Raw genomic sequence first — 25,862 nt, forward strand, 5'->3', positions numbered from 1 at the left:
TTTCTGTCCTGGAAAACTATTTTCTTAATATCCATAACTTCTGCCAGAAGGATTTCAGAAATTCATGCCTTATGTTGTAAACTACCATATTTGATTTTTCACAAGAATACTTTTCTATCAAAAGTGGTTTCAGAAGTCAGCATCAGTCAAACTATTAACCTACCAGTTTTCTTCCCTAAATTTGCTAATAAAGGTGAATATTGCATACAGTTATTAGATGTTACAAAGCAGTATGTTCCTGGATCAAGAGATAAAACAGAAAATGAACAACAAACTCCAGTAATACAGCTTCCAAAATTCTTTGAAACTAATAAATCCACAAATACAGTTAAGTGCTTTTGTCTACACTTGTAGCCATCATCAGAACCATTATTAAAAGAAAAATTCATCACCTCCATAGTGCGCCAATCAGCATTTCATGTGAAAAAGGTCTGGAAACCTTGTAAAATAACGTTAAAGGGCACTCAGTATTATTAAGTAAAACTGAAACCCAGTTGAAGCATAAAATAAAAGCACAATCTAATATGCTGATTTACAAAAAATGTGAATATAAACAGAATATCTTAATTTATTAGCACAACTTGCTGGTGATAGATACATTTTCAGTAATGATGGGTGTGTTACTGGCATCTAGTTAAAGTTGCCAAAATAATTCCTGGTCAAAGTTTGTTGTTCTAGTCACCAGAGAAAAGAGAAGCCCTCACTTGCTCAAGCACGAAGAAAGTAAAGTGTTTGAAACCAGCACACAGCATGGAATGTTTGGCAGGGTCATTCTTGTTGCTAGCATGTTTAATAAAGTAATGTTTGTTTGTCTTTCGGCTTTTCCCGGTTAGGGGTTGCTACAGTGGAACTCCGGTCCGCTAATGATGGGCAGTAGATTTTCACGAATGCCGAGGTGTCAGCTTGACGTCCAGCCTTCAACGAAGGCATGCCCATTTACGCATGTCTTTCGAATGCCGCCCAACCGCGGGGAGGACATGCAGACTCCACACACAAGGCACTCCCCACACTCCATGTTTAATATAGTAATAGTATTGGTAAATTCTAAGATTTAAAGCATTGTCTGTCTTTCCAGTGTAAAAAGCCAAACACCAGGAACATGCAGCCAGATAAACCACTACCTCATAGGTGCAAGAAAATCTTCCACCCCTAATACCTCTCTTAATTTTGTCAAAAATCTTCCCTTCATGTTTGGGTTCAGTGTGGCAACACTGAGGGCAGTGGCCACATTTAACCCTTAAGGGAAAGTCCCCCTGTTGAGTATTTGATTCTCTCTCCAGAATACCCTTAACGTTAGGTTGTTTCTGTAACTGAAACTTAATGGTGCCACACTTGTATTTTAGTATTGTGTTCAATTTGCTTCACATCCAAGCTGTAGTGCAACACCATATTGTTCCATAAAGAGTGTGGTCTATGATTAGTGGAATTAGTAGAATCAAACACGTTGCAAACCAAACCAGAAAATAGAGACAAATCTACCATTCCTCTCCGCTCAAAAACGTTCTTGCACTGTATTTAGCAAGGATTCAGGATATCCATAATCACTAAACATCCGCTTTAGCACTTTGAACTCTCTGGTACATGTGTCATCATTCGACGTGAGTCTGGATATTCTGATCATTTGACTTTTAACAATTCCCCCTCTTCTGATGGTATGAGTGTCAACTAGTAAAGAGGAGATAAGAGTTGCTGAAGGTGGAATTCCTGTACACTTTGGTATGTAGAGCCCATTGTCAGGTAAAACCCATGATACATGCATAGAAATAGTTAACAAAATCATAATTGGTGCAGTGAGTAATCTTCAAGAAACTAGTAGTATGTTCTGCTTGAACCACAAACTCACTGAATTCCATTTTTGTACCTTGCCAAATAAAAAGCAAGTCATCCAGGTACCTAATGTACCCAATACACTTTCGAAAGGCTGGTAGTTTAAATATGTCCAACTTCCATTTTAGTAGAACACTATTGGCAAATGTGGGGGCACCAAGTTGTTTAAAGTATTCACGGTTAAATACCAAAAATTGTTATAAAAACAATGTCAGTGAATTCCTGGGTCAGTGATGCTTCTGTTTCACTAGTGCAGCCAAATCTGATGACCATTTCCCTGAACCATCTCATACCTTTATTGTGAGGAATCCCAGAAAACAAACTTTGTATATCACTTGTGGCAAAAATGTAATCCTGATTGGTGTCTACCTTGTGGATTTTGTGTAAAAGGTCCCAGGAGTCACGCACATGGAAGTTGCTAAACGTGTTTTAACTTAACACCAATATATTTTGTCAACTGCTCTGTTTTCCGGTACTGTTTGCAATGTGATATTCCAGTGGAAGCTGTGGTTGATTTTACTTGTTTCACTAATCATACATCATCCTCTTTATGGACCAGTGTGGTGCTTCACTACAGCTTGGATATGAAGCAAACTGAACACATTATCAGGAAGAACTGTGGAATGTGTTCAGCTGTCAAGAAGCTACTAAAACACCAAGTATGGCACTGTTAAATTTCACTTACAGAAAGAAAACTAACATTGAATATTCTGGAGAGCGAAGCAAATACTCTACAGGGGGACTTTCCCTTAATAGTTAAATGTGGTCACTGTCCTCAGTGTTGCCACATTGAAATCAAATATGAAAGGGAGATTTCTAACAAAATTAAGAGAGGTAGTAGGAGTGGAAAATTTTCTTCCACCTCTGAGAGACTGGTTTATCTAGCTACATGCTCCCAGTGTTTGACTTTTTACATTGGAAAGACAGGCAATTCTTTAAACCATAGAATTTGCCATCACTGTTACTGTATTAAACATGCTGGCAACAAGAATGCCCTTGCCAAACATTCTGTGCTGTGCTGTGTGCTGGTTTCAAACACTTTACGTTCTTAGTGATTGAGCAAGTGAGGGTTTCTCTTCTCTCTGGTGACTGGAAAAACAAACTTTTGAACCGGGAATTAGTTTGGAAACTTACAGTAGATGCCACTAACACACATGGTATTAATGAAAATGTATCTACCACCAGCGAGTTGAAAGGACATGCTAATAAATTATGATCTTCTGTTTACATTTTAGTTTTTGTAAATCAGCGGATTATATTGTATTTTTATTTTATTTTATGCTTCAACTGGGTTTCAGTTTTACTTGATAATACTGAGTGCCCTTTAAGGCCCTTTAAAGTTATTTTACAAGGCTTCCCAACCTTTTTCACATGAAATGCCGATAGGAGCACTTTGGAGGTATGTCATTTCCTGAATGTTTTTAACATGAATTTTTTTTATTTTAATACAGGTACATATGAAAGAGCGTATTATTATTATTAATTTCAGTGAATTTTGGAAGCTGTATTAACGGAGTTTATTGTTCACTTATTAGGTGTACAATTATGGTGTTGTCTTCACAGAACAAAATCTATCAGAAAATCTGACCATTTATTTATCTGTTACTCGAATACAAAACGAGGAAAGTCTGCAAGCAAAGTGACATTGGATAGATGGCTAACAGATTGCATTTCTTTCATCTACAATAAATTGGGGATTGTTTTATTGAAACCACATTCAACTAAAGCTGTAGCTGTCTTCCAGTCTAAAACCAGCATGGATGAAATATATGTGCAGCAGCCAAAAATAATGGAATCCACCAAAGCTGAATGGCACCAACAAACATAAAATCCAATCCTTCTTTATTGCACAACACAAACAATTAAGCTCTGTCATTCACAGTAGTGCGGACTTCATCAGAATACACATAATTCAATAATTAGTGTTTAAATACTACATTTTTGGCACCAAATTAATTAATTTAAAAACCTTTTGCTCAAATTAAAGAGACAAGCACATACTTGCAATTATAAAGTAATATTGGGGCATAAGAAGGATAAATGGCAACTTTTAACTGATTCCCTGAGTACACCAGGTCTTAATGACCACATTATAATCAAACTTATTTTACAATTGCGGGCATAGGTTGTCACTGTGTATGTTATGCACTTGCTATATACCTTCTGCAGCTCATAATGAATTTATGAGGTGTAAAACAAGTTGATTTTTTATGCGTATACCCTTACGTGCTTAAATTATTAAGTGCATACATATATGAGCACAATTATTCATGACTTTCTTAGAATGTTTTGCATATTGGTAAGGAATATGATTATGTATTTATAATTTGTTTTAGGATTTCTTCATATACATATATGAATTGGATTAATAGTTAAGTATGTCATTTTTCAAAAACATATTGAGTATATATATATATATATATATATATATATATTTTTTTTTTTTAATAGGGTTTCATTTTTTTATGCTTTTTATATGGTTTTACTATGCAGTACATGCTAGTCTCTTTAATTTGAGCAAAAGGTTTTTAAATTAATTAATTTGGCGCCACAAATGCAGCATTTAAACACTAATTATTGAATTGTGTATTCTGATGAAGTACACACTGTTGTGGATGAAAGCGCTTAATCGTTTGTGTTGTGCAATAAAGAAGGATTGGATTTTATGTCCATTGGTGCCATTCAGCTTTGGTGGATTCCATTATTTTTTGGTGTGTTTGTTATTCATTTTAGACTTTCTCAGTTGACCTTGCGCCATTTATCGTTAGATTTCATATGTGCAGTAGCAACGTGGGCTACTCCTCATACCTTCATTACACATTACAAACTGGATTTGGTTTCCAGGGAAAGGGCATTATTTGGTTCAGTGGTGCTCAGGAATGTCCTACCTTGAGTCCACCCAGGATCTAAGGTAGTCGGAGAGACAGTCTCACAGTTTGAGGATAGAATGAAAATTGACAACATCAGAGTTATGTTCTTGCTATAACATTCCATTTGTGTTGTCCATTTTCATTCTACCTCAGCTCCCCTCACTCCAACCCCCTTACCCTTTGGATTTCTAGAGGAAAAGATGACTAGCAGATTATTACCCTATGTATATAATTATGGTTACAGATATAGTCTCAATGAATGTCTTATGACTAATAGCTCTTTTTGTCTATCAGCAAACTCTGTCTGAGGTAACTGGGATAGGTGCATTGTGGGTAAGGGATAAGCTAGAGAGATTTTTGGTTACCAAGAGCTATGATAGCAGCGGAGTTGGTTTCAAGGATCTGAACCGAACCCACAGGTTGAGGAAGAATGAAAATGGACAACATAGATGGAATGTTATGGTGAGTATATAACTTTTTACTGTTGCTTTGTCCGTCTCACCAGAATATATATTTAAGGATTTAATTTATCTGAAGAATTTGGGTGCTTGTTGTCTTGTCTTGCTTGTCCTGAAAAAAAGTTGAGAAACAATTTCTCAGCTTTGTTTTGTAAGCTGCCAGTTTATTTTCATTGTCTTCAGAAAACACTGGTGAATGGACAGTTCATTACATAACAGACTGTTGATAAAATAGCTTGGTTTTCTTTATGGGGGAGGTGTTATAGGTTTATTGGCTTTACAATGCTTTATAAATGTAGTGCCATGTTGAGATCTGTGTGAAGAATGTGCCTTTAAAATGCCTTTTTTGGCTCCTCTAGGACCTTGATGGATGGCTCCACTCTTAATAATGCAGATGATCCATTTGTTCTGGCGCCATGAGAACTGTGTACTTCCATGCTGGACAAGAATCCTATAACCCCTTTGCTTCCACTAGGGAGCTCTGAACAGCTATATGCACCCTGGTGATAGCTGCATGGTAGGAAGCAGGCCAGTATGCTCATTTGGAAGGGGGGTATCTTCTCCTTGGCTACTCTGCCATGCTCACTGTTGCAGTCCCCTAAGGGGAAGTGTGCCTCCACATGCCAGATCTGCCTTGGCTTACTGGTGCTAATCATTGTGGTGACTGCATTGGCTTGGTTTTAATGCTCTTACTAGATGTTATATGCGGTGTGCCAAGCCACACCCCGGGATGGATTAGCTGGCAGCAGTAGCTCAGTTGCTTACCCCATTCACTTCACCTGTGATGTAGTAAGGTCTTTATCCCAGTGTGTCACAGAACTACCCATTCTTTTACAAAAATTGAGTATCTTTGTGAGTTTTGGTTGTCAGTGCTTTGTTTCTGTTGTAAGTTTTATGCATTCTGTGAGTTTTCTTTTGTCTTGGGAAGTCCAAAGTTATGGCATTGAGTTGTCAGCAGATTTTTAAAAATGAAGCCAACATTCTCAAGATAATTGTCCATTTCCTCAACTGATACTGCTTCAGGACTTTTCTGGAGAGGGAGGGGGATTAAGATATGCCATAGCTGCTAACCAAACTCTGGTCACAGAGTTGGCTATAGGTTTGAGACATTTAAGGCAAATGTTCTTTTCTATTACAGCATTAGACTTAGGAAATTCACTACCTTATTTATTATGGCAAGAATCAACCCACAAACGTGGGCCATCTACAGACCCTGGAAACTACTAACCCATAAGTCTCACCAGTCTTGTATGTAAAACCATTGAAAGAATTATCCATGAAATGATCAATAGAGATATAGTAAACCCCCAGAGACTGGACCCAAACCCAGTTTGGTTTTGTCAAGGGTAGATCATGCCTACTCAACCTGGTGGGCTTCTTTAAGAAGGTCACCAAAGCAATGGATGAGGGCAAAATCAGTCACACTGCCTACCTTAACCTGACCAAAGCATTTGACACACTACTCTACTCGGGCATTGTTGACAAATGCAAGAGGTTAGGTAAAAAACTGTATATCACCCAGTGGATAGCCAACTGGCTCACAGACAGGACACACGAAGTTAGAATTTAGGAGTTCACCTGTACAAAGAGGTCAGTCACAAGTGGAGTCCCTCAGGGGTCAGTCCTTTTTGGCATTTACTTCTCAGGAGTCAAGGTGAATGTCAGTGGTCTCTGACTTAATAAATTTGCAGATGATTGCAAATTAGGAGCTGTCATTGAATCTTACACTGACAAATGTTCTTCAGGAGGGGTTGACACAGGCAAACAACTGGTGTCAGAGCCATGGACTTAAAACTAAATGCCAAGAAATGCATAATAGTATCTTTTAGAAGGTCATCCATCTCTGGTAACCATCATATTGACAACACACCCCTTAAAGCTGACTCAGTAGTCAGTGACGTAGGGACACACACAGATAGTAATCTAGCCTTTGACTGTCACGTGCCTACAGTGGTGGGGAAATCATTCTATGTTGTGCAACTTATAAATAAAAGTATGGCATCTAAGTTCAAGGAAGTTATTGTTCCACTGTATTTGGCATGCATCAGACCTATCATTGAGTACAATGCCCCCTTTGGTATGTACCTAACCAGGCATATCCAGCAATTGGAAGGTCCACAGAGGTTCCTCACTAAAAGAATACAGGGCATAAATAAAATGTCCTATGCAGACCACTTCAAGGACCTACCCCTGTATTCTGCCTCCTACAGGCTTTTGAGGGGAGATGTATGCCTGGCATACAGGGCATTGTCAGACACCACACTAACTGACATCCTGCATATCCACAAAACAAACAGCACCATAATTACCCATTCTAAAGACTTAATTTTTTTCCTGTGATATAAATAGGATCTGCTGGAGGGATAGATATGTATCTTAGAGACAACCCTGTCTATGGAACAGGCTTCCCATCCATTCCTCCCTAACCCAGTTCAAGTGCAAGTCGGACAGTTGGATGGGAAACCAGAAATTCATCCCTGCTGTGGCTCCAGTGTCTCTAATGGACACAGGTAACCTGTAGATAGTTAATATCCCAGTCCCATGCTTACACTTTTCAATGGTATCAGAACTTGTCAAAGATTTGGGATGCATGGCTAGGCTTAAAAAGGCCCTTGTAGTCATTAGGCTAGTAAACACCTATGAACTTATAAGAGCTAGATTTCTTAAGACATTATGAAGTGCATTAAACTGAACAAGTAAAGCAGAAAACTATTTTGCTTGTTATGCATTTCTTTCATGTTAATTTTTTTTTTTTTTTTGCTGAAGTCTATTACTTGAGTCAGCTGTGACAATAGTGGCCATGGATCCTTGAAACTAGGGGGAATAGCCCTGACTGCAACCCCAGGAGACCAGGTTTCAGTTATCAGATCCAGCAGTCTAGAAGCCTGGCAGGAAGATGGAGGAGTGCATGGGGGTATAGCTGCTCACCTCATACTCAAAGGCACATGAGGCAGTTTGATTTTTTTTTGTCAGTAGAGACAGAGAAAACCAGTACTGAGTGCTTTCGGGAAGTGAAAGACATGGATGCTTTCTCTCCACTACTCTTAAGTAAGTACTTACAGTAAAAACTAACACCGCTGATGGCCCCTCTCAGTCAAACTTCACCCCAGTGTTGGTGAAAGAGCAAGCTGATTGACCTGGAGGGGCTGATGATAGGATCAATAGATAGCAGGGGCAAGTTGTGGAAAAAAAGACATAATGGGCCTGTTCTCCTTCTTAGAAAATCCAGCAGGATTATTCACCCACCTAGGAACTGGCATTTGATCATAGACCCCAAAGCTAGGCTCCCATTATTTCTGCAACAGAGCTAAAGAAGGCCCCAGTGCCAGATTTTCGAGCTTTCTACTTTCCAGATGAGAGGTCTGTGACATTATAAAGATTTTAGAATTACATGTTCAAGTCCTGCACAGTGTCTTTGAAGACACTGAAATATCCATCTCAATTGATGTGTTTTCAGTAGGAAGTCTACATGATGTCATAGAAGTTAGAACAGGAATGTGTGATGGCTTTTCATGTGTAGCATTAATGAGGTAACTGTGAGTGAGAAGAAAGTGAGAGGGAAAACACCCTGGGTGGTCTGTAGGCTTTCTACATTGATTCCTTTGCCAAGCCTCCTCATCCTTCCTATCATTTGGAGGTGACAACATTTTGAAGGAAACACTCAGGCTTGTTGTTTTGACCTTAAGCATTTGGCAGGGCTTATCTGTTGAAATAAGGGATTGCTTCCTCCTACATTTTATTGCTGTGAGTCATATACCAGTACTTCTGTGGGAACCAGTGCACAATTGTGTCCCATGTTCATAATGACCACTTCACCTCTTTACAGAAAATTGTATTAGTTCATTCTTTGCATCAGGTCACTTTTTTAAAACACAGCACTAGTATGCATTTCTGTTTATGTACTTTTCTGATGATACACTTAGCCATCTACATCTGTCTGTAATTTTTTTGGGGAGGCTGTTGTGGAATCTTTCACTACTGGTATGACGTGTTCTAGCAGCACTCATGAAATGTTTTGCATAGTAGTATATACCCTTCTTTCATAGTTCATTCCTGTAATAGTGTGGTTGTTCTTAAACCATTTCTGCACTGTTATCCATTAAGTAAAGGGCACGTTTGGTTGGATGTGTGTTTGGGAATAGTTCAGTTACTTGAAACATTGTTTTCCTTCCAGGTTCAGTTGTAATGTTCACTGTGTTACTATTTTTTTAATTTTTTTGGTGAAAGGTCAAGCAGATGGCTTACATTTTCCATTTGGGCTTTGACATTCAGAATTTCAACATTGTACACAGTGATACACTGAACATGCTCTTTATGAGCCTGCATTATTGTTATATGGATGTAATGTGATGGAGAAAAGATTAGGAAATAGCCTTACAGTCATTCAGAGCTTGTTGGATAGCCCTTGGCTTTTTATATTCATAACGTTATAGCTGTTGATGTACTTTGTTGTATTCATGCAGTTTCCCTGGTAAGTAACCATGCTGTGATCTGATGTGGCTACCATGTTCTCTTGATAGATATTTACTGAAAGGGGTAACTTCTCTGTCTGTTACTTCTGCGTGAGTTAGTGGTAGGGACTTGTGTCAAACAGCATCTTGATTTTTAGGTACCAGGGTGAGACACCACATCTCATTTCCATCAGGTATAGAACTCCAATGATATTTAAAGTGTTTTGCCTAATGAAATTGACTCTCTTAGGAGTAAGTTTATGACACTGCTGCCTGACAGTAAATGGTTGCACAGACAACTAGAAGCTGCTGCTTAAAAAAAAAAAAAAATAAGTATCCATCTCTAAACCGAGCCTATACCCAAAAGATAAAGGCTCATGGTGAAGACATACATGGATTGATATTCATACATGTATAGTTGATGTGAGTATCTCACATAGCTGTGCTTGTTTGCAGCATTGGGTGTAAAGATCCTGAATATCATGAGAGAACCAAGCAAAATTAGTCTGTCACAATGGATGAAAAGTGAAGCAAAGAAATAGTGGTTAGATATTTCAGAAATATGCATCAATAGAAATGGTAGACTTCAAATAAGGGAGATGGTCTTCCACCAGAATTGGAGTAGTGACACCAAGGAAGGTAGGGTGGAGGTGCAAGAGTTAAAAAGTGGCTTAATTATTAACTATTCCCCACTCGAGCATAATAGATAAACTCTCTCAACTAGGCATCAAATCCATATGTTACCAGATGGGTAGCTAACTGGCTCACTGATAGAACCCACCTAGTCAGAAATAGGAGAAGCCACCTTAAGTAGTAGAACCATATCAAGTGGCGTACCCCAGGGTTCGGTCTTGGGGCCTCTGTTATTTGAGATGTACTTTTCTAAGGTGCAGGCTAAAACCAGTGGGCTATGGCTGATCAAGTTTGAGGATGACTGCAAAGTGGACATCCTCCAAGAAGGTCTCACCTTAACAAATGACTGGTGCCAGAAACATGGCCTCAAGCTGAATACAAAAAAATGCATCATCATCCCCTTTGGGGAGAGTAATATCTTCACAAATTATCACATTAATAATGTCCTAAGCACACAGTCAGTCGTGAGGGATTTGGGCACCCAGATTGATAGCAACCTGACTTTTGACCAGCATATGGCTTCCATTGTACAGAAAGCTTTCTACATGACCCACCTCGTAAGTAAGGATATCTCATCCAGGGACAAGAAGGTCATAAGACCCCTGTATTGTTTCCATTATAAGGCCCATTAATTGAGTACAGCACCCCATTCAGCAAGTACCTTGCAAAGTGCATGCAGCAGCTGGAGAGACCACAGAGATTATTCAACAGGAGAATCCAGGGCATTAAAAATCTACCATACACAGACAGGATAAATGTCCTATCCCTCTACTCTGTTTCATACAGACTCCTCAGAGGTGACCTCTGTCTGGCATACATGGCGATTTCAGACCCTGCCTTGATGGGACTGCTTCATATCCGCAAGTCAAGTTCCACTCTAGTAACCCACACACGTGGCTTCAACCTGGTCTGTGTGACATCAATAGGACTTGTTGGCAGGACAGATTTGTGTCCCAGAGACTCCCCCGTCTATGGAATAGACTCCCTCTCCATGTCAAGCAGAGTATCTCTTTACCCCTTTTTAAGTGCAACCGGGATAACTGGATGGGAAATAGAAAATACATCCCTGGGATTCCACATTTGTCCCTACTGGGCAGGGGCATCGGGTGCTGATTTGTCTATGCATGGGCTAAACTCTTAGCTAGGCTTATAAGGGTGTCAGAAACAATAGCCTAGTAACTTCCTATGATCCTATAAGACCTTTTTAAAATCACTTGCTTGTGGTCTGGCATAGAATAAGTGTTTCCTGAAAAATTCTGTAGTGGATTCATAGCTGAAATAAACAATTTATTTGAGCAAATTGGGCATGTAAAAGTATTAAGAACAACAACTTGAAAAATCCTGTTTAACATGAACATTTGTACAAATATCTGTGCATTTTACTTGCTCTAGCCCTTACACTTAGCAGTCACACTGAATTTATTCCCTCCGCAATACTGAAGCAGATAAACTCTCGTGCAAGGTAATACACTTTCATCCCTGATAATAGCAAAGAATATTCTCATACCAGGGCTTAAGTATGATCTCCCTCTTTGCCTTATACAGCTCAGGAAATTCTAAACTTTTTCAAAAAATAGTAAACAAAATTTCTGACTTCATTAATCTGTCTCTCAGTAAAATACATCATTATAATTTACTACTTTGTCAATACTCTTAAACTTGAAGCCTCCTTGCTGTTACTGTTACAACTTTCTTCTAGAATTTGCTCCCATCCTGTCTCTGAAGGTACTAATAATTACTTTCTATGCACTGCTGATGCGAACACTGTTACTTCAGTTAGACCTCCCGTTATACCAACCTGTACTGAGAGCCTTCTACAAACTTGCTGCCGTTATAAGGAATTCTTTACCGCCATAAGAAATTCCTCAAATGCTCATTCAAATACTCAAAAGTGCACTACTTTGAGTCAGTGGAACACCACTGTTTTGGTAAACCTCCATAGCACTTGCCCTCTTTTTGGCCTGGCCAGTTTCATCACACTTGGTCTTTGTAAAGTCAAATTTTAATCTTGCTAATATTTGTCTCTATTTGAGAACACCTAAGACTCTCATGGAGATGCTTCTGCTCCCCTCCAGGCTGACCTCCCTCACTCACCTCCCACCCCACTTCTTAGCTCCCTGTCATTTCTTCCCTTTGTTAGGAACAGTAACTCTTTTCTATGTTGTTTTCACCTCCTGATATCATCTCAGAATGTCCACAAGTACTCTCATTCCAACCTAGAACTCTAATAAATAGTTACACACTGAACCCTATCCACCTCACTTAACCTCCCCTTACTTATGTTTGTCTTAGTGTGATAAGTGGAACTACTGTACTTTTTATGAACTTTTGTATTTTTAAACTTCATTAACTATGTAACCTTTTTAAATCTTCTGTTTGTTAATGTTATTTGCATGCTATGTTGTTTGATCTGTGGAGCTTTTTTCCCCCGGCCTCCGCTGAAAATGTATCCAGTCGGACTCTTCCTGTCAATAAATGTAAAATAAATAAAAGAAAAGAAATAAAATATTTGAACTATAATTAATATCAGAATTGTAGTGTATTGCCCTTGTGTCTGGAGCCGTGTTTGGAAAGGGTTGGTTTACCCACCTACCTGCCCTGTTAATAAATATCAAATAAAAATAAATAAATAACTACAGTGTTTGCACTGGTAACTATCTACATCTGCATGGCTGTAGTAATTAACAGGATGTGGACTTGGTGATGTTCAAGTGAAGTGTTTGTTTTTATTCAGTTTTTATCATTTTATTCCGTTGCTGGTATCAAATTCTAAATGAATTACTTTTTTATTTTCAGTGGAAACATAACAAAAGTGCCATGGTGGAGAGCAGTGAAAATATACTTAAAGTACTACAAGATGCTGTGGTTTTGGGTGGAAAAGAAACAAATTTGGTGTTGCCACCGTGTCAGGAGGTGACGGAAAGATGTTTTGACCAGCTGGCAAATTCATATGATGAGGAGTATGGTGGATTCAGTGTGGCTCCAAAGTTCCCCACAGCAGGTTAGCCATTTTCAAAGCATGCTGTTAAGACCTATTTCATGAGCTGTACTCTGCCTGACATCACATCACTTTATTTTGTTTTCAAAGTGACTTTCAGTTTCCTGTTCTGCTATTGGGCAGCTCATAAACGCACTGAGGCGGGAGCTCGTGCTCTTCAGATGGCCCTGCATACCCTGAGGATGATGGCTAATGGAGGAATTCATGATCATATCGGTCAGGTGAGACAACTAAACCCAATGTAATGCATGCCTGTCTAGTGGGCAGTAGTAACCTCATTGCTGACTGTAAAAAGATGTCCTGACCTATATCACTTTTGCAGTATTCTTAAGTAGTGAGTTGTCATTGCTGACGTCTGGCTTTGGTACCAAAGCTTTCCAATCCCATGATCGTATGTTTGATGTATAGACCTCAGCTTGCAAGCAAAGGGATATATAGGTGGATATGTAATTTCTCAGACTGTCTTGCCAACAGCCCGAATGCAGGTCACAGGTCTGTCGGACTGACTGTTTGGTCAATGGTACTGTTGCTTTGAATTATCAGAAAAGTGTCCAGTTGGGGAACATTCCTGTAAACTGCCTTGCCTTATTGGTATTTGATGTCAGCTAGGCAGAGTAAGTACAAGTGAGATAGGGAAATCCCATACAAATACTTGAATAACCAGTGCTTTTTTTGCATGACTGCAACACCTTTTCCATTTGCCAATCATTTGTACCCTAGATCTGGAGGTCTGAGTTGTTGCTCAATGCTTTTTTGGAGACCCAGCATTTGAAACATCTGGCCCACTCAAAGTTGGACAGCTCAGTGTAGCCAGAAAATTACATTTTATACCCAAGCGTAATGTTGTTGCTCTTGCCACCCATCTATCATTTTAAAAATTTACTCAGCCCTCAAAATGCTACCCCCCAGTACATATAGGAGGGTGGCACGTTATTTTCAACTGTTACCATTTATTCCAATAAAAAGCTGATCTGATTTCATTTTCATTCATTCCTCCACAGTTGGGCTCAGATGTGATCCTTGGATCTGATTCGGCTGCTGCTTCCAGATATTAGAACACTTTACTCCCTTTACCTGTAATGCCCCAGCAACCTAACATACCTCAGATTTTATTTGCCGCCATAGCGTTCGGATGTAGATTGTGAACTCTCAAATTTTTGAATACATTTTTTTTTATCTAACTCTCACAAGTTGGTGAGTTTAAGTTCTTTTGTTACTTTTTATATTATAGTTGTTACTTTTGCCTCCCTTTAACCCTTTTCACAAGTATTAACTCTCCTTTTTCTCCTCTTACTCTTCGAGTGCTATTAATGCCATGGCTGGTATTTCCATTTCTTTCTCTTGTACTTCAGTAGCACTTCTAATTATCATTATTGGGAATGCTTTCCCCTTTACTGTTTCTTCTTTATTTGTTAAAAAAAAAAAAAAAAAAAAAAAAAAAAACACTTTTCTATCTTTTTCTATTACAGTTTAAATTTGTCTTTCAAAATGTCAGCTAAGCCTTCCAGCTTTAAGAAATCTGTGGTGTGTGGCCACAAAATACCTAATTCAGATGTACACACTGAGTGCGTTTATTGTTTAGGTCCTAGACGTTTGGACATTGAATGTGAAATTTGTAAGAGATTCAACTCCTGTGCTCTGATAGGAAGATTAAGCTAATCCTCAGGGATTTACTTCCCTCTAAATCTTCTTGAATGGCTGCTGGGGCTCAAATTCCAAGAGACAAGAAGAAAAGGGCGATTCTTTTTCCAAAGGTTCTTGTAAGAGATCCCTAGAATGCCCTTCGGCTTAGACCTCCACTCCATTCTCAGAGCCACCCTTTAAACTAGCTAAAACATTGGATCTCAGAATGTGTTGGACCCAAAGTTAAGATCTGAGAAATCTCCTTGGATCCATTCTCCTCCTTTAATATTGGAGCCAGTCACGTCTAGGCTTCCATCACCTCCTGGGTTACTCCACCCACTGATGAGCTCATAGGTTTAGTCTCTCGCCGGGCATGTAAGGAACCAGACTCTGCTAAGCCTATACCCAAGAGACCAGACAAGATACTTGCACTACCTAAAGACTGACCACACTGGAGTAAAGGAGTTCCTGTTGATCCCATGGTCATTGTGGTGGCTACAAGAATGGAACTGGAATATCAGAGTTCCTCTGTCTACCCCACTAACAGGGATTTGGGAAGCATGTCTATGCTTCAGCAACCTCCACTCTTAGATCTCTGAATTATTTGGCACATTTCACAAGACTTCAGAGAGATTTGATTAAAGATCTTACCATATCTCTCTTTGGAACTATATCATCCCAAGGAAGGAAGTATTCTTTCTTTGCAGTTAGGTAACTTAATGCATCCATGAGGCTTATCTTTCATGCCGCTTAAGGTTCCTCATGTGTGGCGAGTTCAGGCATTTCCATTAGGAGACATGCCTGTATGTGCTTGTGTGATTTTTTCATAACCCTTCAAATATTCTGTCATTAATGCACCTTTTGACAGAAACTCTTTGTCTGGCCCCAAAGTGAAAAGACACACTGTCTATGTGTAAACAGGAAAGAAAAACCCTGTCTGCTAAGGGCATGTGGTTTTCTACTCTTTTAATGGTCTTTTTTTTTTTATAGAAACCAGTGAGGTGATTGAAAGATGTGGTTCAAAAAATCCAAGGGTCCCTTTCAAGATGCACATGGAGGGAGATCCCCCAGGGGCCAAGGGGGGTACTCGAATGGAAGAAGCCATCCCCACGGCAGAGGTAGTTTGCATAATCAGGAATCTAGAGATTCATTCTCAGATGGATCTTATTAGTGCTTCAGAAGGGAGGGCCTGACTTACCCTCTCTGGAGACAATTGGGGGTCATTAATCCCTGCCCCAGAAAGTCTGGCTAGATATCACAAAATATTCATGGGTGTGGAGGGTAATACCCAGAGATTGTATTATACCACTTTCCCAGGCCACACCATCAGTTCCAAAAAAGATCCCTGATGTTCAATCCAATCAGAGAGATGCAGCAGCAGTAGAAATAAACAAGCTCCTTGAAAAAATGTCATCCATGAGGTCCCCCCAGACCAGAGAGAATCCAGAACTTATTCAAGATTATTTCTAGTGCCAAAAAAGACTGGGGACTTGAGACCAATTTTGGATCTCAGCAGATTAAATCAGTCTGTTCAGTGTATAAAGTTCCAGATGGTCATGGTATAGTTCATTCTGCCATTTCTGCATAAAGATGACTGGATGTGCTTGATAGATCTTCAGTATGTGTACTGTAAAGATGATCCAGAAGCTAGCTACTCTTTGGCTGTGAACCAGTCAGTGTAAGTTAAGAGCATTGCCCTTTGGTCTCACTACAGCCCCCAGAGTGTTCTCCAAGTGTATGGTAGTTGTAGGTGCTCACCTGAGACAGCTGGGATTCCTTGCATTTCCATATCTGGATGACTGTTTCTGGAATGTTCCAACCAGGCATCAACTAATTCAAGCAAGTGACTACTTACTCCAGCTTTGTTCTCATCTGGGGATATCTATCAATTACGACAAATCTCAACTCAATCCAACAAAAAATTATGGAATTCATTGGTGCTCATTTCAATGCAGCTATTCAAATAGCTTCTCTCCCTTTGTCTCAGATTCAGAATATTCAGTTCCAGGTCAAAAAGATTATTCAGCATTCTTCTCTTTCAGCGCATCTGGTACTCCAAGCCTTGGGGTCCATATCAGCAGGAATCACCCTTGTACCGCTGGCCAGGTTCCATATGAGAATTCTGAAATGGACACTCACCACACAATGGTCTGTTCTCCAACACCCAATATCCAGGCCAGTCAGGATAACTCAAGATTGCAAGAATTACCTTCTGTGGTAGATACACTCCAGTCAAATACATAAAGGCCATCCGTTTGTTCCCCAACAGCCCAAGGACACAGCAGGGGGTGTAGCTAGAATTTTCAAATTTGTATTCACAGTTCTCAAACTGCTACTCCCCCTCCCCAGCCAAGCTATGACCATTCTCGTAATTCACCGTTCGCTCTTTTAGTGTCGATGAAGAGGCATTTGTTGTAATGCCTCTTCAGTAATATAATATAGATTCTCTGAAACTCAGTTCCTTGAAAATGAACCTGGAAGTCAGTTCTTTGAAAAATGCAGCATGTTAGTTGGGGTAGACGATTCATGCTTTTGTTTTCTGTAACTAAGGTAAAGGTTTTGAGTTTGAGTAAATTACTAACCACCTGCTACCCCTAACTAGGGTGTTTCACTCACTCACACACACACACACACACACACACACACACACACACACACACACACACACACACACACACACGCACACACACACACACACACACACACACACACACACACACACACACACACACACACACACACCCCTATTGACCTCTTAGTACAAGAAATATGGACAAAGCCTAAAATAAACAGGGACCGATATTAAATAATGTTCTCGTGAACTTAGAAAGTTGCTAGAATAACAGGATTTGTGCTAGTATGAATTTTTCTAAAGGACATGAAGTTTGAAACTCAGATGTCTGTCATTATTTAGTAACTTCAGCCTTCAATGATTTTCTAGAAAATCACAAAATTTATGAGGAACAGACAAAAAATATGGGGCAAAAATCTGGACATTCTGCAAAATTTGGACAGTTGAGAGGTATGCTACCTACCTACCTACCTCTTACACACACGCACGCACACACACACACACACACACACACACACACACACACACAAACAATACCTCTCAACATCTTACAGCAACAAACCCATAAATAAAACTGAGGCAAAGGCCCAAAAAATAGGGACATTTTTTAAATATTGCTCTTACAAACTTAAAAAGTTAATAGAATAACAGGCTTTGCAACAGCATGAATCATTTGAAGGGTATGAAGTCTGAAACTCTGTCATTATTTTCCAACCCAATTTTTAATAATTTGCCAGAGAGAAACAGACTGATAATAGGCAAAAACCTGGACATTCTAAAAAAGTCTGTACAATTGAGCGGCATCACACACACACACACACACTTACCTACTACTTTCACACACACAAACAGACACCTACCTAGCTACCTCTTATATGCACATACCTACATACTACTTTTAAACACACAGAAACCTATCTCTTACTTGTCTGTCCATAGTATACTGTCAAAATAAGATTAAATAGAAAAATATAATAGAATTGGAGAGGCAGTAGTACTTTAATTAGCACATAAAATATTATAGCTGTTAACTTAAAAACTTGACAGAATAAGAGAATATGAATACTTTTTCTGTAGGAAACTAAGTCTATTGCTATTATCATGTCACTGCCTTTTCTCTAACAGTTTTGGGAGGAGTTACAGAGTTAAAATGCAAACAAAAATCAGGGACACTTCAGAGGTACGAGGTGAGCACATGTTCACACAAATACCACATTTTAAAAACTAGCGACATCAACTGTGGAGAAAAATACCAATATTTTGTATGTCTGAGAAAGTGACAAACATACTAACTGTGTACTACATGAGACTATGGTGTCACAGAACATTATTCAATATATTATTTATATATATTATTATAACGTAACCATAACCATTTCAAGAAAGGAGGAAACTGCAGGCTGCCGAAACATACGCACTTAACATCTGTTTGGGCGTGATGGGTAAATAAAACCGGCCAAGATTTTTAATGACATTCACTGAGTATCTGAAGGTGGTAGAAGAGATCCAGAGCTTTTCATAAATATTAATTTTCAATTAGAAGGCATTTCTAACTGGTATTCCTTACAGTCTGATAGGGTAATCTAAGCTGAAGAAGAAATCTGACTCCCAAACTTGTACTAAAACTGACCTTACAATAAATCACGGAAATCAGCACGATGTACTCGTGACCACCGGCTGTGGTGAATGAAGCAAGCCTGATGTTCTTCGTGTTTCACTGTTGCAGTCATTACATTTGGGTATTCCTGCTGGCAGATTGCCCTCAGTCAGCCTGAATTCCAAAGTCCTGGGTCCTGCGCCATTTTCTTTAGTCTTTCTTGCCGCGCGGTACCCGAAGCAGAAGCAGTTCACAAGTGCCGGTCGGCTGACTCCTGAGATTTTCGAGTTCGAGTTTCAGATCCGAAGTCTTCTATAAAGCTAAGTACCCCACTGGGGAAACTTTTTTCTTGCTCCAGACCAATGTCAGAAAAAGTTAATTGTATTTCTTGTGGGAAGCAAATACCTCATAAGGACTTTCATTCTTACTGTATTCCTTGCCTAGCCCCTGACCATAATGTTTCAGGTTGTCGGTTTTGTGCTAGATTTAACCAACGCACTATTAAGCGTCGGTATGATTTTGCATTAAACTATTTTGGACGCAGGTTTAATTATCCAGAAATGTCGTCGGATAGCCATCCGACTACCGGAGTTCACAAAAAACGCAAAAAAAAAGATAGACAACCAAGGTCCAAAACCGATGACGAAGCTTCTCCTAAGCCAGTCGCCGGTTCTCAGTGAGGTGCTTTCGCAGCCCCTGACGCCTGCTACTTTAGAGTTGCAGGCCACTACCGTCTCCCACGTGGAGTCGGCTATGCCACTGGAAACTCAAGGTATTGGAGCCTCGGACGCTATTCCTTCAGATGTGTCCGGAGCCGCTGAGCAGGTACCGGCTTCTGAGGGTGTATTCAGACCTAAACATTTGTACATTAAACCGACTTCAAAGGCAAAGACTAAAGCACCTTCAAAGGCGAAGAAGCAAGCCCAAGAGCCACGTGGACAGGCCTCCATGCCCAAAAAGCAGATGCTCAAAATGGCCGAAGACTTGATTACCTTGATTTGGGGTTCCCATCCCCCTCCTGATAAGAGGCCTAGGCAAGAGACTGACTATGAATCTTCAGATCAGGTTTCCATTTCTTCTGATTCCTCTTCTGATCAGGAATATTCTCTTCCCCCCTATGAGGATTCTGATGCTGAAGAATCTATACCTTCAGCTTCTCCTCCAGAGGACTATTCTTTTGGGGAAAACTTACATACCATGAGGGAGCATTTCCACTGGGAGAGCCAAGATTTTTCAGAATCTAAAAAGAGGCTCAGGGATTTCCTCTTACCACCTCAACACAAGCCACTAGCCATCCCACCTGTGTTAGACATTGTAGATGATGTGTTTTCGGAGTCTAGTCTTACCCCTGACTCGTTACCTCCAGCCTCTGTTAAGCCTGACAGATATTACAGGGTTTCCTGACTCACATAAATTCCTTTTTAAAAACCCTGCTGCAGACCCAGAAACTATTTCTCAGGGTCCCAAAGGAGTTAAGGTGTCTGCTGCAAAAAACCCTACCCCCTCTGACAGAGATTCTAGGGCACTGGATAGATGGGGAAAAAAGGTTTACACATCTGCTACCTTGGCTATAAAGGCCTTAAACTGTCAGTTTCATATGCTCAAATATCAGCAACATGTCATGGCATTGCTTAAACAGAAAATGTTGTTAAACTCTGTGCAGAAAACAAGGAAATTGAGGATTTATTGCATGCAGCTGAACTAGTTGAAAAGCATACTTTGCAATGTGGTTTTGATTCTCCTGCAGGGCCGCAGTTACAGGTTCTGTAATTAGGAGGCATGCTTCGTTAAAGGAACAAAATCTGCCTGATCATGTTAGTTAAATTATTAGATGCACATTTACAGCATGATACATTGTTTGGTGTTAAGGCAGAAGAGGTGTTAAAGAAAATGGAGGACAAGGCTAAATCTATGCAAACGGTCAAGTATTTTTTACAAGTACAGCCACCTAGGTTTAGTAGACACTGGCCAACAAAGAATTGGTCCTTTCCTGTGTCAGACAGACCTCAAAGGGGCAGACCCAGACACCCGAGAGGCAGATCCCAGGCACAAGGTTAATTCCGCTCAAAACAATGGGGGGCTCCTACCTCCAAAGTTGGAGAAGACAAATCACAGCCATTCAGTAAACAGTCCCAATGGCTTCCCCCCTGCCTGCACCAAGCACTTATCTCCTGGCAGCCCCCTTAGGGGGAAAATTAGCACTTTTTTCTCAAAATTGGCACATTATAACCCAGGACAAGTGGGTCTTAAATATTGTGTCACAAGGCTACAAGTTCCATTTCCATACCCTGCCAAAGGCAAACGGCTGGCCAGATCTTCCAAAAAATCAATGGGCAGAGGCACAAAAACAAGTCCCATCCCTTATGGACATGGGGGACATTCAGCTAGTACCAGAGCAAGAGCAGGGACAAGGATTTTACTCAAGACTGTTCTTGGTACCCAGAAAGAACAAGGCCTGGAGGCCAATACTGGACCTATCTATTTTGGAACACATTCCTGGATATACCAAAATTCAAGATGTTGACTTTGCAGCAGCTTCTGCCCATGCTGGGCAAGAATGCTTGGCTTGTGACTTTAGACCTAAACGAGGCATACCTGCATGTCCCAGTCAGACAAATATGCAGAAGATACCTCAGATTCAAGGCTGGCTCAATGCATTACCAATTCTCTGCACTGCCCTTTGGCTTATCTACTGCACCCAGGGTCTTTACAAAGTGCCTGGCACCAGTAATTGCATTCTGCAGACAAAGAGGAATACAAATATATCCATACTTGGACGACTGTCTAACTCAAGCAAAGAACAAGGACATTCTTTTATAGCATCTGGCATTTGTGAAAAGACGTCTAACATGCCTAGGGTACACAGTCAACGAAAAGAAATCAAAACTAGTACCCTCTCAAGAGATAATATTCCTGGATGTAAGCTTAAATACAACTGCCCAGATAGCTTATCTCATGCCAGACAAACAAAAGCAACTGACTGCCTGTTTCAAAATGCTGGCAACAAAGGCCCAGTTATCTGCAAGAAAAATTCTGCAGGCTTTGGGCTTCATGGCATCCTGCATCCTACTAATTCCATATGCAAGACTGCATATGAGGAAACTTCAATGGTACCTAAAAAGTGTTTGGACTCAACATTGCCACAGCCTGGAAACTATGATTACTCTCATTCCCTGTCTGCAACAGGAGTTTCGATGGTGGGCAAAGGCTTGTCACCAAAACAAGGGACAGCCATTCACATTACCCCCAGCCAGGCAAACACTAACAACGGATCCATCAGATTATGCCTGGGGGGCCCACATGGCAGGAAGATGCATTCAGGGCACATGGACCTCAAACCAAATGCTTCTACATATCAATCAAAAAGAAATGCTAGCAGTTCAAAATGCCCTGACAGCCTTTGAGGACCAGGACAACTACTGATAAAGACAGACAACACCACGGTCATGTGGTATATAAACAAGCAGGGGGACACACATTCTTACCCTCTTTGCAGACTAGCCATGACTTTGTGGGACACAGTATTGACTTACCAAGTACACCTGCAGGCACAATTCCTCCCAGGAAGGAAAAATACTCTGGCAGACCACCTAAGCAGAAACCTCATGGATCCCACGAGTGGCACCTGGATCCACAAGTCTTCAGCATAACAAAGAAATGGGGATGCCCAGACATAGATCTATTTACCTCCCCTCACAACTACCAACTAAAAAGATTCTGCACAAGGATTTATCACAGACAAGCATGGAAAGTGGACGCCATATCTTTCAGCTGGAAAAAAACTATCAGTATATGCATTTCCCCCTCTGCCTCTCCTCCCCAAGGTACTCCTAAAGGTCAGACAGGAGAAGCCAAGGATGATACTAATTGCCTCAGACTGGCCACGCCAGTACTGGTATCCAGTACTAAGGGGCTTGTCTCAATGCCCAGCTTGGACCTTACCTCAGATACCTCATCTATTGTCCCAGCAAAACAATCAGATCCTGCACAGCCAACTCAGGACTTTAAACCTGGCAGCATGGCGGATAATGTAGTCATACAAAACACACCTCTCAGTAAAGCTGTGATGGATGTCATTTTGGAGGCCAGAAGGCCTAGTACTAGAAATTCTTATGCTGGAAAATGGAAGAGATTTTGTGCTTGGAACCAGGCACAAGGAACGGATATGGGTGTGCCAAATATTCCTCTGATTTTGCAGTACTTAACTGAGATGCTGGACAAAGGTCTATCTTTTTCATCTATTAAAATTCATGCCTCTGCCATTTCGGCTCATTACAATACAGAGCCACCAATCTTTTCTCATCCCTTACTAAAACAGTACCTCAGAGGTGCCAAAAACTTAAGGCCTCCAAGAAGATCACCAATGCCTGCATGGGACCTCAACTATGTCTTGGAAAAACTCACCCTGCCACCTTTTGAGCCAGCTGCTATGGCTGATTTAAAGTTTTTATCTTGGAAAACAGCTCTGCTCCTAGCAATAACTTCTGCAAGGCGAGTTTCAGATCTTCAGGCACTCATGGCTGTGGAACCTTTTATCATTTTTTATCCAGACAGGGTCTCTCTCAAGACAAACCCAACATTTATGCCCAAGGTGGTGTCCAGTGTGGCTCTTAACCAAACTATTCATCTGCCAACTTTTTATCCAAATCCACAGAACAAGGGGGAGAGAATTCTGCATTCTTTGGACGCGCACAGACAGCTTAGATTCTACTTTGACAGAACCAAAGTTTTCCGAAACACAGAACAATTACTAGTGGCATATGCTACAGGATCACAAGGAAAGGCTATCTCAAAGCAGACTATTTCAAAGTGGATAGGCCACTGCATTTGTTTCTGCTACTTACACCATGGCAAGCCAGTGCCTAAGGGCATTAGGCCACATTCAACCAGAGCTGCAGCCACTTCAGCAGCCTTTCTCAGGGGAGTACCAACCAAGGACATTTTAGAGGCTGCTACTTGGAGTTCACTGCACACCTTTACCAAGCACTATCATCTGCCACTCTACTCTGAATCCAGGGCAGGCTTTGCCACTGCAGTTCTGCAGGGCCTCATAGCCGCTCCTAATACTGTTTAGCTCCAGCCTCCCATCCATAGCTTTGGGACTCTACCCAAATGTAATGACTGCAACAGTGAAACACGAAGAACATAGTACAGTTGTGTACACTTGCCATAAATGTAGATGTTTGAGTGTATTCACTGTTGCAGTCCAGGTTACCCACCCGCCATCCCCCTTTCTTCTGATGGAACCTGTCTTTCCTTCTCTGATTTATACAACCTATGTGGTGTATTTGCTTGTAGATGAAGGTAAAGTTTATATTGGTGCATGTATTTATATGTATATACATTTTGGCTACCCTTTTAGGGGGCACCTAACATCTGGGGCAAGAAAAACTAAAGAAAATGGCGTCGGCTGCATCTTTTACACTCCTGATGACCTGACGTCAAGGAAGGGGCGACAGTGGCTGACGCAGGACCCAGGACTTTAGAATTCAGGCCGACTGAGGGCAATCTATTTATTTTTATTTTATTTATTTAACATTTGTTGACCGGGAATGTCTGACTAGGTTCCACAGAGCCTGTTTTCAGCGGAGGCCCGGGGAGAAATGCTCCAGATGCATGTCTTTTGAATCTGCCAGCAGGATTACCCAAATGTAATGACTGCAACAGTGAATACACTCGAACATCTACATTTATGGTAAGTGTACACAACTGTACTTTACTAAGCTGCCTACGCTTCGTGCCACGACACCGGTTACCTCACAAGGTTTAGTTTCATGACTCTCCATGTTTTCTGGTCTAGAACACAAACAAGACGTAAATAAATCACGGAATTGAACAGTTTGGACTGAATTTCCCAAGCCACTTGAAGTCTTTTCATATTCTAATTTTGCATGCACTCACAGACTCACCTCTTACTTGTCTGTCTTGGTCCGCAGTCCAAATATCGTCATGTATTCAAATTCTGGGGGGAAGATGAAGACATAAACAGATCAGGCAGTTGCAACACGCGTGTGCGGACAGACACAAGGGGCATTCTTAAAGAAAAACACCCTTAAAAAAAATACGTAATTTTTTCAATTAAAAAACCTACCCTCTCTTCTATAAATGTACTGAAATCATTACAGTGCATACACCTCCCGATGTCCTTGGGCCACAGTGAACACGGATACCTCTCACATCGGGTGGGGGGGCACTACTTGGGAAGTACAGTCTAAGGTGCATGGTCTCCTGAAGAGGCCAGCATGCATATCAGTGTCTTGGAAATGAGAGCTGTCCTCCTAGTGTTACAGGTCTTTCAAGACACTATCCCAGCGTGGAGTATACTGATTCAGACAGAGAATCTGTCGGTGGTGTGGTACATCAACAAGCAAGGGGGAACCAGGTCTTACACTTTTTGTTGCAAAGCTATGAGAGTATGCCAATGGGCAATCTCCTCCAGTCATTTTCTGTTAGCAACATATATCCCAGGGAAGTACATTATGATTGCAGACAAGTTAAGTAGGTCTGTTCTGATGTGTCATGAGTGGTCTTTCAATATCAGTGCGGCATAGATTTTCCATTGATGGAACCAACCATGCTGCAGTCTTTTTCCATCTCTCCTGAAAGTGCAGCACATTCTTTGCCCTGATCCCATCAGTGGAAGAGTCTCTGAGGGATGCTCCACTTCATGCTTGGGTGTCCACTGTTCTTTATGCTTACCCCCCCCATTTCCCCTCATTCTCAAATTTCTCCAGAAAGCATCTCAATTGAAGAGCACAGTTATAATCATTGCCCCTTACTGGACTTATCAGATCTGGTTTCCCTTCCTCTGGCCTCATCTTTTACATACTCCT

The 25,862-nt window shown here is 40.7% G+C and overlaps 1 protein-coding gene across 2 annotated transcripts in view; it reads left to right on the top strand.

Annotated features, from left to right (window-relative positions):
• Positions 1 to 25,862, top strand: part of SPATA20 (spermatogenesis associated 20) — a 2,234,575-nt gene that overhangs the window by 597,877 nt on the left and 1,610,836 nt on the right. For both annotated transcript variants that reach the window (XM_044087351.1, XM_044087352.1), the window contains exons 6-7: positions 13,036 to 13,240; positions 13,328 to 13,458. In XM_044087351.1, the coding sequence (XP_043943286.1) occupies positions 13,036 to 13,240; positions 13,328 to 13,458 (336 nt within the window). The remainder of the gene's footprint in view (positions 1 to 13,035; positions 13,241 to 13,327; positions 13,459 to 25,862) is intronic.

Source organism: Protopterus annectens, chromosome 11.part0 (genome assembly GCF_019279795.1).
Source record: "Protopterus annectens isolate FY-2018-M chromosome 11.part0, PAN1.0, whole genome shotgun sequence".
Taxonomy (NCBI): domain Eukaryota; kingdom Metazoa; phylum Chordata; order Ceratodontiformes; family Protopteridae; genus Protopterus; species Protopterus annectens.